Consider the following 15,843-nt stretch of genomic DNA (forward strand, 5'->3'; position numbering starts at 1 on the left):
CATAGTGTAATTTACGCGGAACAATGCCGACATGAGCAGTTAAGTGGTGCAAAAACACGCAAAAATATCACATTTCATTCGTAAATTATTTAAAAACTATTTTTTTTAATATTTTTCAAACACGAAAATAGATGACAGTGACAATTTCAATTGTCAAAACTGGTTACATTTTCTTGTTAGGAGTGAGTAATCTTTACTAATCTATATAATATGTTGATGGTTGAAAAATATAAAGTGATGTACCTGTAAGGACAGGTAGCCGGTGTCCACCCCGTCGATGAGGACTTCTCCCTCCACGATAGCCAGGCGGAACAGGGAAGAAATGAGGGAAGATTTACCAGCTCCAGTGCGACCTACTATACCCACCTGAAAACATTTTATTTTTAATATTATCAAGTTTCATGATTTTAAATCGAAAAACAAATTAAGTCACAAATAAGATGATATGCATCCAAGATGGATGGATGGATGGATTAGACGATAGAATCGGTTTTTAATGTAATTAGCTTAGTTCTCGTGAATATTCTTTATTTACTTGTATATAGGTAATAGTCCGCGTAAAACTGCTGGTCCGCTCTGAATATAGAAATGAATCGCGTCGCATGAGCAAATTGTATGACTACACCTGCTCGCAACAACTTCAGTGCGGACTATAATAATATCCAAGTCGATTTCTTATTAGTACATACCTATAGTTATAATTACGAGTTTCTTCCACAAAATTAAAATAAGGTATTTACTAAAGTAAATATTAACGTTGGACACATCATAAATAATTAGCAAACTTTATAGCATAAATAAACATCCAAGTCTTGTTTTAAATGTTTAAAAGGGAACTTTATAAAGAGGGGCGAATTCGAATCGAAGTTTCATGAGACTTTTAGACGGAAGGCAGGTAATGAAGCTGTAAATATGAATGTTCTGGAGAGTCTCGCGATCTTGTCTCATCTCGTCCCGCGGTGACGTAACACCGAAGAAACGTGTATCATTAATGAGAACGACATTAAAATATGAACACATCCATACAGTGCTTTATGTATTCTGGAAAAGTTATATTTAAGTTACCCAAAGTTCACGAGCGCTGTATTTAATTTGATGTCACCAAAATTTATGTCAAGTATGAAATGTACATATTCTCTAAGAGTCTTTGGACACTACCATAATAAGTTGTAATTAAAGTAAAAAATTACGGTTCCTTTTAAATTGCACATCTTTTCTCTTGTAAATGTAGCTCGAGTCTGAGCCAAATATAGTAATCTTTTATGTACAGAGGGCCAAGACATCATACCAATTATTTTATCAATATTTCTAGCGTCTTTTATTTTCTTTTAGGGTATGTGCTATGTAAAAAATCTGTTTAAAGTCACGAATGCAAGATAATACGCCACAAATATAACATAATCAAAATAAAAAAATAAATTTTAATTCCTCATATTTTCTACATGCGTTACTTCATTTGACTAATCCTATAAATTCTCGTAGACCAACAAAATATAGTAGGTATCTATTTTAATTTAAACGAATCTTACCTTCCATCCACTTTCGATGACTAAATTAAGATTTTTCAGTATAGGCAGGTCTTCCGGAGTATACTTCATGTAACAACCGCGGAACTCGACGCGGCCACTCCAAGGCCAGCCTTTTGGCGTTTCTTTGGCTGGAACAAAAACACATCTTGAGTGACACTGTAACGTGTAACGGACACGTGTCTTTCATTTTACATATTATGTGTTGTGTGGCACGTGAATCTGTGATTGCAAGTTCTAATTTACTTATTTTTTTTACCACGCTTTTATTAGCTTGGGTTGTATCTATGTATGTATGTATGTATGTATGTGTGTATATAAGTAACAGAATCTCTGAACTCGATTTATTACACCCACTGAACGGTCCGATTAATTTAAAATTTTGAACAATTATCAAGAACCGATGACACTACATGATTTTAATAATTTTATCCCATTCTTCTCATCAGGATCGTCAGGAATCAGGATTAACGATTTTCCCTGTGCAATTTTAACGTGGGCTTTAGTTTTAAACTATAATTATTTTTAAATACTCTTGCAGAAAGAAAATGGTGGGTAGATTATATTTGAAAGCAATTAACTATTTTTATTTTTTTTATTTTTTTATTATCTTATTACTGGATCTGATTTATGCGTAGATTTACAAAATGATTGATATGCCTGTATCTATAATTTTGCTGCAAATATATATTATAAAAAGTTATCATATTATTGTATTTCTTGTAAAAGTTTTGATAGGGAATAGATGATATCTCAATTTGTATTTCAGATCAAGTATCTAATATAAGGAAAAAATAATAAGTAGGTCGACATTTGATATTCTTCGCTCAACCTAAATTAATGAGTTTTTCCCTTTATAATATTCCTCATTACCAATTTAGCCATTTTGTTTTTTGTAAAATTGAGTATAGTAACACTATATCGTCGATATCTCATTTCAATCTAAATATGGACACGACTGATAATCAACGGCTTACGATGATTTCTTCTTAGTACTGACCTCTAGCGGCTTAAGGGGTGCGGAAGGGGCGCCGATCCTGGGGGGAACCTAAACATAGTTGCTAAAAAGGTTGTCAGAACCAAACAATTTATGAAATGTGTATCACTCAGCGAAAACAAAGGTCACCGAATAACAGGCGAATAATTCTATGACACATTTGTCATTTTGTAAAATCAAAACTTTTTACACCTTTGGGATCCTCCATTCAACTTCGAAGACCTTAGTCCGCCACTGGTACTGACCTCCCTTCTCCCACTGCGGCTCGCGCTCGATCTTGGTGTACTGCAGGATGCGCTCCACGCTCGTCATCTGCGAGATCACCTCCGCGGTCTGCCGCACGCCGAACTGCAGCATCCCCGTCAGGATCAGCGTCTGCGAGATCGCCAGCCCCACGTTGCCCGAGAATATCGTTTCTAATGGAGAAGTTAAGGAAAGTAAGTTGAATTTTTTGGTTGTCATAATTACGCCAGATGTACCTACCCCGATAAGTTAGAACATACAGAATTGTAATCAAAATCTGTAGAAAATACTGGGCAAAAAGACCAAAATTAAAAAATGTTAGGTATAGTGGAACATGGTCACAGTTGAAATTCGATAAAAAATAAACTGTGTGACTAGATTTTAATAAATATTTATTTCCCTTGCCGGAATCGAACGAGGTCATTTTGGAAAAAAATATTACATTTTCGGGAACATCCGTTAAACAATGGTTCGTTGAAAATTTATAACATGAACAAACTTACTGCTGTCGATAACTAGGAAGGCGATGATGACGATGGCCAGGTAAATCACGCAGATGAAGTCGAGCCAGAAGCCCAGCGTCACGCCGCTGGCCAGGTAGCTGCTCCACGTCGACGTGTGGATATCCTGACAGAGGACATTGATAATGAAATTCATACCATAATACACATTACACATGAATTACCTGATAATGGAATAACAAATATTACATAAATTACGGTATCTGACCTTAACCTTAAATTATTTAATTTGTTCATGAAAGATAACTAGTAAGGTAAGATAGGAGTACGGTGTGAGATCAGTTATCTTAGCTCTTACCTTTGAGTCGTTAAAATGTTCCTCCTTTTTTGTTTTCTTTTAGTAATTGATAAATATTTCTAATGTAATATTTGAGCAGAGAAACCTTAAGGTAGTGTATTAATTAAAAATGAGTGTGTTTATCGCAACGACTCTCAAAGAAGTCCACTAATTAAAAGATCACTTATGAACTGTGGAACAAATCAACATCTTCAATATATCTGGAAAAATGTTAATGTACCTGGAATCTATCAAACTCCTGAATGAGCCGCTGCTGGGCTCCAGCGGAACGGATAGTGCTGATGCCGTTGAGCGTAGCGGACATGTGCGAGAATACAGGACTGCGGGCTGTGGAACAAAGCGTATGTAAAAATTTCGATCATCAAAAAGTCTTATTGGAAATGAAAAGTGTGTAAATGTATTTTTTTAAATAATAAATACAAGTGTTGGCTATTCTCCACAGGTTATAATCTTAAATTTGAAATAAAATATGTTTCGATGTTATTTACAATTGCAATATAATTTCATTATCGGGTACAATTAAAATTAACAGCTTTACCCGCTCTATAAATCATGGGGAGACGTTACACCTACATATGCCTTGGAACAATCTGTACAGTGTACCTACATGCGACGATGGTAACATTTATAAAGTTTCAGATAAAATATTGAATAATCAAATAGTTGTACAAATATTGTGCTTACTTGTTCCTTCCAACCGTTTTATCGACTGAGCTGACTTCAAGTAGATTTGAAGGATGGTGTAGAAGAGGAGCAAGATGATGGTTGTGGGTAGCAACGTCCAGATGAGAGCCGCAGCGTTCAGTGCCAGAATGCTGAACATCACGAGGTAAATCTGGATACACTCCAACAGGAATCGGGGAAGTAATTCGTCCAGAGCGCCTATGTCCTTTGAGAAGCGGTTCAAAATTCTTCCTGCGAATTATAAAGTTTACATTTAAAAAAGTTTGTGTAACAAGTGAAAACAATGTTTTATTTTAAAGGTGGATGTCCAAATAAATGCCTGTAATTTTATTCACCAATAAGTGGAAAAAATATTTACGAGTAGGTAAAGTAACAAAATAGAATACTGAATATATTAATAAGTAATGAACTTTCGCGAGCAACTACATGCGAGGTATTTTATGTAAAAGTAAACAACTCGTATCATATACATAATTTAAATAATTATAGTCATAAGCTTTCCTAGCTAAGGTTAAGTTAAGACAGGCGAATTGCATCACCTTTTTACAGTTCTACTTGCATGAAAATACGTTTTACTACTAATACTAACACATATAGAAATAAACATGATAATATTTTGATGAAAGTTACTTAAAAAGTCGATATTGGCGAAGATTTGCCTTCAGATAATTAACAACATGTAATTACCAGAAGAGTTGGTATCGAAGAACCGCATGACACCTCGTAACATGCCGTGGAACATGTCGTTGTGGAGGTTCCGCGAGGCCGTCATGCACACCTTGAAGAACATGAACGCGCGCGCCGTGATGAAGAAGATGCAGCACACTATCAGCGCTGAGTACACGTACAAATACTCTGCGGTGTCCAGTGGTCCGATGGCTGCGTGGATGTCCAGATCTGGTGGAGAAATACTGATGTTAATATAATGCTATGGATTTTCGAATCAAGTCAGGGGTTGATCAGGGAGATACTATAGCGCCACACTTTTTCGTTTCCGTGGAAGGGTGTGGCCGAGTGACTCACATAAGAGGATATGTCAACCCGAAGGAGTAGCAACGCATTTGTATTTGATGGCTGTTTAATAATTTGGTTTCAGATGCCCCTTTCTAAAGGACGGCAGTGAACCCTTAATTAGATGGGTTGTACTGAATGATGAAGAGCAAACTGTAGGGACGAGATAATGTAATGCATCTAGATGAGCATTGGGACGTGGGGTTTTGTGGACAATTAATAATTCTATAACTTGTTATCAATTTTTCAAGTTTAATATTTTGTTTTTCGTCCCAAAAAAAGTATAAATCTCTAACGACCGTCCAACACATTGCAAATTGATTTGATACGGCATGATTACGCTTTATTGCGACAACACTTTGCATTTTTGTAGCAAGGACAGCTGCATATTTACATAAGTAGTGGATTATCAGTGGATTTGCATACGTAAATGAAGGCTTTCTTCCAAATAATAAAACTGTAAATTGGTTCGATTGAACCTAAATTGCTATTCATGATGTCGATTTAGGCTGAATTCATTAAATTTAAAGGAGTTTCAATAGATAAAATCAACTCCGATTATGCCTTAAAAATATACGAATTTAGTTTAATTCAACAAACCTGGTGTCATTTCAATTCCGGAAAAGTAGGTTGCCACACTGAACGTGTGGTTTGTTGGTGTTGCCATTGCACTCTCATAGGCCTTGGAAGTAGTATTGCTTGCTTTTTCTTTTTGTGTTGTTACTTCATTGGTCCTGCAAAATCATTAAACGTTATTTTTAAATTAAATTAAATGAAGAGCTACAATATTGTGTGCCTTCTAGATACTAACGCAGAAGTCACACGGCTTCCTAATAGAGAAGGAAAGAGAATAACCAAAATAATGCCTAGTACCTACTAGAAAATGATCCAGAATTTGCTAACGTTCCTCAAGGGAAAAGTAAAGATCGAATACATATCTATTTAAATGTGATGTAATCATCACAGTTTCGTTAAAAAAAAAATTTTTTACGTATCACAACATATTTTAAGTATCACGTGACCTAGTACTCGCATATTGTGACGTAGAAGTTGTCAATCTCTTGCGACGGTTTATAGTCCGCTGTTGACTTCATCAGCAACGACTGATGTTTAATAGCTGACAATGTGTCCCAGAACGTGACCCAGTAGTCGCTCAGTGTGGCGTGGTGGTCCTCCATCTCCTGTCGCGGCTTGTTGTCCGACATCGTCAGCAATGAACGTCTGATGTTTATTAGCTAAGAATAAGTATTCATCAGAACGTGATCCAGGAGTCACACAGCGGGACGTAGTGGTCCTCCATCTCCTGTGACGGCTTGTTGTCTGACTTCGTCAGCAATGAGCGTCTGATGTTTATTATCTAACAATGAGTATTCATCAGAAAGTGACTAAGTAGTCGCACATTGTGGCGTAGTGGTCCACCATCTCCTGCTGGGCTCGTGCCCGACACACACTCACCAGAACGTGACCCAGTAGTCGCACAGCGTGGCCGCCAGCTGGCCCACCACCAGCAGCAGCACCATGAAGGCCAGCGGGCCGGAGCGGCCGCCGGCGCGCAGGTAGGCGCCGTACACGTGCCAGCCCATCGAGCCCGACTCGCGCGCTTCCTCCTCCATCTCCTGGGGGGCCTCGTTGCCCGATGTCGACTCCGTTAGCGATGGGCGACGGGTTGTCGATAGCTGGACGAAGTATGGACAAAATCGATGTTAATATTGATTTTTATTTACCTAAATGAAACTACAAAAATGCGAGGAAAAGTTTCCCTTTTGTTCTAGAAAAAAATCCTTCATAGGATATGTGTAATGAGAATCAAGAACATATTATATAAAAAAAATTATGCCAAAATCGTGAAATTCGGCATATTATAATAGTTTTAACCAAGTTAGGTGTTAAGTAGTGGATAAAACATCTTTCATCAGTGATGTCCAAAATTTGCCATAAATAGCATCTTCACTAAAAATGTGAAAATTTAGAAATGATGCAAGGTGAAAATGAAATACAATGAATTAACGATATTAAAAAATGTTTTTTTCTTTCACAGGCAAGCACTAGCAGAACTCTAGATACTCGTACTTTAATAGTACATTACAATACGAGGACGAAAAATTTTTTTCTGACAAGTGTGAGTTTGCAGGCCGAGCCGCAGGCGAGGACTGCAATCACACGAGTCAGAAAAACATTTTTCGTCCGCGTGTTGTATAAAATTTTATATTACGGGGTCGGAAATGGGGGTTTTGCGCACGCGAAGCGTGCGTAAAACGTCAATTTACGCACGCCGTGATATAAAAGATGTTTTTACGAACGAATTAGATATGTCTAACAAAAGTAATGAGAACTTACTCTGGAAGATGTTCTTCGGGCCATTGGTGGTGGTTTCTCGGTTTCTTCCTTTTCATTGTCATCTTGAGTGGAAGAGAGCAGTTGTGCGAAGTCTGTACCAGAAGTCATCAGCTCATCGTATGTTCCTTTGGTTTCCACTGAACCCTATTAAGTACATGTGATGTATTTTAGTACAGAGCATTTAATATTTTGGGATTGGACCTGGCATATCTCCAAAGTTCACCATTTTAAAAAAAAATATGCAGGAAGGGCTTTCTGAAGGAAACGCTTTTGATCATTTGCAACCCCAGAAGAATCACCAATGCATCGTCGGCTTTGAAGGAGAGGTCTTTTTGCAACTTGTTTGAAGAGCTCTATTTCATAGCTCTCCGGGAATACCTCAGGAAAAAGCTCATTACACTTGAACTTTCATGGCAAGAACGTCCGTGCAAACCGTGGAAGCCCACCACGAGACCAATAATTGGTGTGGATGGAACTTTATCCTTTGACGAGTTTGATGTAGGAGTGGTGGTATAGTCCGCGCTAAATTGCTAGTCTGCTCTGAATATAGAAACGAGTCGCGTCGCGTTAGCAAATTGTAGATATTAGCGGGACGAAGACAGCGTGGGACCCTCCCGGCATCTGTCCACTACCCGCTTTCGCCCACGGGTACATAGCTGCGTTATTATGCCTTTAGGTTACGGAGTATATGCAAACTAAACCTGCGCGCAACAACTTCAGAGCAGACTAGAAGTCTGGCGCGGTCTATATTTTTGTTTTATTTTTATATTTATACCTAACTAAAAGGCGGAAAGAAGTCACCGTCGCCTATGGACATTTGCAACACCAGAGGAGTCGCTAATGCATCGCCGGCTTCGGAGGAGAACTCTTTTTGCACCACTCTTGAAACCCCCATGTCATAGCGCTCAGGGAATACTTTAGGAGGACGTATATACGTAGATATATGCTTACGTTGGCCAATATGACGATGTAGTCGGCCGCCTTGAGGTAGTGCAGCTGGTGCGTGACGAGCACGCGCGTGGCGTGGCGCAGGTGGCCGGAGATGCACTCGTCGAACAGCTGCCGCCCCACGTGCGCGTCCACCGCCGACAGCGGGTCGTCCAGCAGGTACACGTCCGCCTGGACACACAAACATTGCACCATGTAGTACTCAAGTAGCAAATGAGTAAGTAGCCCACCTGATGGTAAGTGGTTACTATTCAAAAGTGACACTGAACACAGATACGTTGGCCCTTCTGAGGACTGAGATGGTCTGGGAGGATTGGGAAGTTAGCCTTCATCCACAACCTTCACCTGTGTCACGTTAGTCACCCTTCACTTGTGTCACGTGAGGACTTGATGCTTGACGCCTGTCAGCAGTATAATGAAGAAAGTATCATATAATTGATTATCCATCTGACTTGCGCCTGAGGTAAGCATTCAAGAAACAAATAAAGTATAATTACTAAAAAAAGTGTTCCAACATAATCTTCAATAACTACAAAGCATTTGTAATTATTTACCACGCATTTTAGATTTTTAAGTTACAAATTAGTGTGTTAAGTTTTATTTTAAATTAACTTACTTGTCTATATACAGCTCTAGCCAAATTGATACGAGCTCGTTGACCACCGGACAGCGAAGCACCTCTCTCTCCAACAAGAGTTTGATCGCCGTGAGGGAATTGCTGGAAATCTTTCTGGAGAGCGCACACTCGTACTACCTAGAAACAGGGAATTGCATGGAAGTTAAGTACTTATACTAATGTTAATTACCAACTAGACTCGTCCACGTCACGCTGTGTTTCAGTGTGATATTAGTCTGATATCAGTTCCCGTTATAATTTTGGAACAATATAGAATATAGAATATAGTTTTCGAGTTATGTACATACAAACATAAGCAAACTAGCTTTTTTATCTATAAAAGATTAATAACAACGTGTAATTAATACAGACATTATAAACAGAGATTATTTAAATGAGGAGACTAAAGAAATTTTAATCTTAATGATATTAAATTCTTTTAATAAGCTGTTCAAAAATGGTGTACAAAGTTTGGCAAAGGGAGATCTACCGCCGGGCTAGGTGATCATGCCCGGGGAGCGACCATGCTCCGATAATTTCCGTTCCGTACTTGTATATGTACAAAATGTTTAGAAAATTTAGATAGCGTGATTCAGAATACTCGTGGCGCCATCTTTTGACGAGTAGCGGGTAGTCGCCGCAAGAGGAAACAATTGAAGAATTACCTCCTTATACTTCTTAGGGTTGTAGGGCAGTCCGAAGAGGATGTTCTGTCGCACCGTGGCGACGAAGAGCCAGGGCTCCTGGCAGGCGTAGGACAGCGGCCCGCACAGCTGTATGCGCCCGCTGCTCGGACGCAACTCGTTCAGCAGCAGCTGAAGCACGGAGCTCTGGAAGAGATATTAATGATGAAAGATTCCGTATGCTGTCTCTTGAACATAGATGATGGTGGAATGGTTTTGGAGGTGGTAGAACCCTTTGTGGTTCAACTCCGGCGGCACCACCGCCACACCTATTTCCTAAAAACTGCAGTGCTAAGTGCAGCTGAAGGACGGAGCTCTGGAAGAGATGTTAATGATGAAAGATTCCGTATGTTATCTCTTGAATATAGATGATGGTGGAATGGTTCTGAAGGTGGTAGAGCCCTTGTGGTTCAACTCCGGCGGCGCTACCGCCACACCTATTTCCTAAAACTGCAGTGCTAAGTGCTGCTGTAATCTGGTTTGAAGGGTACATACTTTTCCGAAGCGTTCCTGCTTAGTCCTCAGGGGTAGCGGCGCATCTGTGGCCAACCTTAGATAGAAATCTAATCCTATCTGGTTGATAACAGATGTCTATGGGCGCAGTAGTCACTTACCATCAGGTGGACTGTTTGTTCGTCTGTGACTCCTATATTAATAAGAAAACGAGGAATATGGATGTTGATGATAATAAAACGAATATTATTCTAAATTAGAATAGATTGGATAGAGTGGATTTTGGAGTTTGGATGATTGATTTTTTTTTTTTTTTATAATATAGGAGTAGCAGACGAGCATGCAGTCCACCTAATGGTAAGTGGCTACTGCCGCCCATGGACATCTGTAATCAACCCCAGATAGGATTAGATATTCCTACCTGAGGTCCGCCACAGATGCGCCGCTACCCCTGAGGACTAAGCTGGAACGCCTCGGAAAAGTCTGTCTCCCTTACCACACTCTTCAAAACGGAACACAGCAGCGCCTATCACTGCTGTTATTAGGTAGAAATAGGTGTGGCGGTGGTGCCGCCGGAGTCGAACCATAAAGGGTTCTACCACCTTCAAATTCAAAATTCAAATTGATATATGACAAATAACAGAACTATATTGATTAAGACGAGTTGGTAAAATAAAACATGGAAATACATGTTTCTGAAAAGGAAGTAGTAGATTATTAAGTAAATAGAATTTCAAGATCAAAGAAATAGTAAAAGAACATAAAACATTTAAATTAATGAAAAGCAAACTATTTTAACATACACGCCATGTACGAGAATCACTTATTGAAGAATAGAATAAGCGTGTGATGAAAGTATATTTTTATGTATAGACGTCTATAGAAAGCGTTATGCTCTAGAATTTTACCTTGCCAGAGCCAACAGCGCCAATGATAGCGCACAGCTTCCCTTTAGGCACAGTCAAGTTGAGGTTCTTCAGTGTCATTGGACCGTTCTCCGTCCACCTCGCCGACACGTCTTGGATCTGGATACCGACTTCGGGGCTGAGCGACACCGCGCTTAGGGTCTGGGTGATCAGACCCTTCTCGTTGGCTTCGAATCCTGTAATAGAGGTTACTGATGTTAGTATTCAGGCAAACAAAGTGACAGATCTTTCTTATTAGATCGGTTTAGTTATGTTAGTAAGAGATCAATATTGAAACGTGGAAAATAATAGAAACCAAGAAGATTCAAATAAAATCTAATCTTGCTCGTTGTATTTCATTTTCGAATATCTGTCTCCTTTTCTCATAATAATTATAGTCGAAATTTAGATGAGTACCACTACTTTGAAGAATATTCATTGCAATAATTTGAGATTCTATTGTATCACAATGCTACTAATTTGCAAGTTAATCTCCACATCTTCGCTAATGCTTACGTTTTTTCAATATATATTAACTTACCAGGATTGAATATGCCATCTTCGTCGATTTTCTTGAATTTACTGGGGCATAGGTCTACTTCACTGAGATTTTTCTTCTTCTTGCCTTCTACTTGTTCAACAAGCTTTGCTATGTCAATATCTGCAACACTACGGAGATCTTCCCTTTCATCTGTTATTCAGAAAAGTACAGTTATAGTGTGGAACATTTTAATAGTCATAGTAGATAGTGTAAGGTTCAGTTGTTAAGATATATTTTGTGCATATTTTAAGTAAAAAACATGGAATCACCTTTTTACCATTTAACCAGAATATGATTTTTAATGTATTTTGCCCAATATTAAATTAATTATTGAATTAATTGGACTTGTATATGATTCATGTAAATATTTTGTATAGAATATAATTAGTAAAAACATTAAAATAATTAAAATATTTTAGATGTCCCGAAACGAAGAAACTTTTTGAACTAGAGGGCAGATTTCTTTTACCTTAGGTCTCTTTTTTCCTTTCTTGAAAAATATTAAAACTTCACTACCATAAATCATGTTTATGTGATTCATTAAGTACCAAGAAATGATTCATTATCAGCGTATATAGAAACAATTTAAATAAAATTATTTACACGTGTTAATGAAGGTATAAAATAAATACATTAATTATTATAACAATTGACAGTCAATAACGGTTACGATGAAGGAAAATTATGGTCAATTAATTAAAGGCATGTGTTGTTATTTCCCTACAATATCCTTCGAAACAAGTAGGTAAGAATAAATGACATTTTTCTTTAGTCGGTAATGTATATTTTATCATGTTTAGGAATTCGTTGTAATTAATAGTAGAATATTGCTGACAATAGAAAGAAAGAAAGAAAGAAAGAAATAAATAAAGAAAGAAAGAAAGAAATAACTTTATTACGTAATAAGTCGTCACATCAATTGTATTAAAGTAGGTATTTAGTTTTCATCATGTTAATGTACCTTCTAATTTATTTAAAATGTCTTTGTTCATTATTTGTTCACAGACCTGTATTTGGTGGTTTTGCTCTTCTTACTCAATTGTTGCAATATTACGGGTCTAAACATACAAGAAAGTGTAAATGGTATGTTACATAGGCAGTGTTAGATAACCGAAACCTTACAAAGAGCATTATTTGTTAGACACATTTCAGTAAGCATGGTAGCGGCGTTATTGAATGCTTGGTTAGCGGTTACTCAGAAATAATACTATAACGCATCGATGACACTTTTTACGCTTCACAAGGACAATCATAATGTGTGGTATATCGTTCAAAATCGTACCCAAAAGTAAAAGAGCTTGTATACGTTGAATGGAAGTATACGACTCCATTGCCTGTGTTAGACTCGTTGGCAACATGATAGCAATTGAGGCTTGGAGGATGTTGAATATTTGAGCCATCGGGAATGCCTGTGGAAACCGGACGCACTCGTATAATATTTTACCTCTTTTATTGTCTCGTACAGACACCTAAGCTTAGAATGCGTTAAAGTATTTCAATTCGCTACTAGAAGAAAATTAGTGTTATTCATGATAACGAGTCTAGTTATAATTCGGACTCGTGGAGCACAAGAAGATATAGGAAGAATAGAGCTATCTATCGATTCAGGCGGCAGCCATGCAGCTGTGATGGTCTGAGGCCCGAGGGCCTCACATACCCAAAAGCATGAACGCTTCGAGGCGTTGGACTGAAATCAGCGCCTCTGCCAAAAACGACACTGCGTTTGACATTATTATCGAGAGGGTGCCTTGGAGGGTGTTGTAGAATTGCGCCAAGGGAAATACCTGCAAATATTAAAATTGTAGATTTGGACATAACACAATTTGTTGATTAATTACATTTTTTTGTAAAACTTACGATATCAGCTGTGACTTGGAACCCGAATAGAGAATAGGTTAATAGAGTGATGTACAGCGTTAGCCTCTCTGTAAACACCATGAAGCTGAGGTAGACTCCCCGGAGGTACGATGCCGATGTGATACAATTAATCTCGTTTTTCCTCGCCGTTGCTACGACCTGTTCGAATGGCTTCTCCCAGGCATACATCTTGATCACCTGCAATGATGATTAGGTTGATTGATCAGCAGTAAATAACTGCATTCTGTGGATAGCTAACGTCGATTAAATGATTATTATAAGTATTGTCCTTAAGTGTAACTAAACTATGTTATGACAAACTAAAATAACTTGACGATTGATAAATATCAATATTTTTGCAGTATTTTTTTTATCTAAACCAATTATTTTTCTTGTTCCAGTCAATTAAATAAATTATCATAAGTAAACATTTGTAAAATACAATAATTGCTATATTATTGATACCTGTATAGAAAGCTAGATATAATTATAATTTCTGCATTGCAAGTTAAGGTAACATGTTAATATTATCAAGAAAAGTAGGTAATTAACCTCGTGTAAAGTCCCAGCTTACTTATGCTAGCAAATTAAGCGACCTACCCTAACTAGCGTTTTTGTTATCGATGACTTCGAACAAAAAATATGAAACTTAGCAATGAGTAGTTAATCGCGGTCTTTATTAATATATTAAACGCTAATGCATTTCAAAATAGTCGATAAGAGATTAAAATAAAGTTAAAGTCATCAAGAAGTTTATCAGCGCGCCGCATACGGAGAACCATTAAGTTTGCGGAGGAAGTTGTAAAAAGTGGGTTAAGAAGTTATCGCGTTAAATAAACTACTTAGTCGACTACGTGGATAAAAGTGGTATAAAGCTAATTTGAGATAGTCGGTTTTCAAGTGGGTTTACTGCTTTGTATTTACTGCATTTCAATCCGAGTTGACCTAAATAGCTCGAAATTATTGTGGGTTAACTTTAAAAAACGTAGATAATGACTTGAATAGTAAGTGGTTAGTGAAAGTGCATAAGTATGATGGTTTTTTTTAGTTTAATTATTTGCAATGTTTTCATATTAATTGAAATTAACTGCTAAAAGGAAGCAGTTTTTTGGATGTGGTACAAAGTCTGCCAATGACATATTTATTATGTATACATATGTACGTTTTATTGTTTAATACATATACTAAAAAATGTATTGTGGTATAGCATACATATAACAAGGTTAACTTTATTAGGCCATTTGCGCCGCTGCTACTGATCACAGTTGTATTTGAGATTGGTCACAGAAGCGTTGATACCCCTGAGGACTAAGTTGAAACCCCTCGAATAATCATGTCTTTCTTACCACATTCAAATCAGAACAGCAGCGTACAATACCGCCGTTATCAGGCACAAATATGTGTGACCTGTGTACCTCCGTGAACTATCAAGGGTTCTACCACTGTTAAAACTATCTTATATTAAAGTGACCTAGATCAGGGAAATAACTTTGTTTTTAGTGTTATTTCGGTTTTAAACTTGAGTTCATCTAGGACAATGTTAGAGATGCGACTTGTGATAGAGTTGTGCGAGTAGTACCTGCATGCCGCTAATGATTTCGTCCATTATCCTCACTCGCTCGTCGGTTTTGCACGCTGTTTTCATACGTAACCTTGCTGCCAATTTGCTCATGTACGCTGCAAACGAGAGAATTTAATTAAAAGCTGTGTTCAAAGACAGTTATGGTGTGTTCCTGTGTAAAAGGGGTACCGTATTGTAGAGCATTAAGTGTCGGCATAAATTTAGCAGTAAAAAGTGATTATTTATTGTGAGTTAGACAATTCATATAATAAGGGTCATAATTTTTTAAATCGCAAGTTTATCGCAACTCTGCTAGAGCATGAATATTCGCTAGAACTATTTCAACCATATATATATATATATATATATATATATATATATATATATATATATTTTATTTATATATTTATTGTAAAAGTAACACAAAGTTATATTACAAAATGGCAGACTTAATGCCTAATGACATTCTCTACCAGTCAACCCTTGGTGATTGGAGAGAATTTGCGGCAGGTGTTAAATAAATAAACAATATAATACATTAAGGATAAATAAATAATATACATATTTTATACATACATACATAAATATGTTTAAAATATAATAAATAAATATACTATCATATATAATATCATATTACATGTGAGATGAGGGAAACTGTAAAA

The 15,843-nt window shown here is 37.3% G+C and overlaps 1 protein-coding gene across 1 annotated transcript in view; it reads right to left on the reverse strand.

Moving 5' to 3' along the window:
* LOC140747454 (ATP-binding cassette sub-family C member 4) overlaps positions 1–15,843 on the reverse strand; it is a 60,110-nt gene that overhangs the window by 3,453 nt on the left and 40,814 nt on the right. Inside the window, exons 5-22 of the mRNA XM_073079914.1 lie at positions 15,200–15,297; positions 13,621–13,818; positions 13,421–13,547; positions 11,764–11,913; positions 11,226–11,419; positions 9,847–10,011; positions 9,182–9,319; positions 8,569–8,736; positions 7,618–7,761; positions 6,736–6,956; positions 5,881–6,014; positions 4,957–5,166; positions 4,270–4,500; positions 3,806–3,912; positions 3,270–3,393; positions 2,769–2,939; positions 1,530–1,657; positions 244–366 (exon numbers count right to left, since the gene is read on the reverse strand). Of these exons, the coding sequence (XP_072936015.1) occupies positions 244–366; positions 1,530–1,657; positions 2,769–2,939; positions 3,270–3,393; positions 3,806–3,912; positions 4,270–4,500; positions 4,957–5,166; positions 5,881–6,014; positions 6,736–6,956; positions 7,618–7,761; positions 8,569–8,736; positions 9,182–9,319; positions 9,847–10,011; positions 11,226–11,419; positions 11,764–11,913; positions 13,421–13,547; positions 13,621–13,818; positions 15,200–15,297 (2,831 nt within the window). The remainder of the gene's footprint in view (positions 1–243; positions 367–1,529; positions 1,658–2,768; positions 2,940–3,269; positions 3,394–3,805; positions 3,913–4,269; positions 4,501–4,956; positions 5,167–5,880; positions 6,015–6,735; positions 6,957–7,617; positions 7,762–8,568; positions 8,737–9,181; positions 9,320–9,846; positions 10,012–11,225; positions 11,420–11,763; positions 11,914–13,420; positions 13,548–13,620; positions 13,819–15,199; positions 15,298–15,843) is intronic.

The sequence above is a fragment of the Epargyreus clarus genome, unplaced genomic scaffold, assembly GCF_041222505.1.
Source record: "Epargyreus clarus isolate Ecla_fem2 unplaced genomic scaffold, WU_Ecla_fem_2.2 ptg000014l, whole genome shotgun sequence".
Classification (NCBI taxonomy): Eukaryota; Metazoa; Arthropoda; class Insecta; order Lepidoptera; family Hesperiidae; genus Epargyreus; species Epargyreus clarus.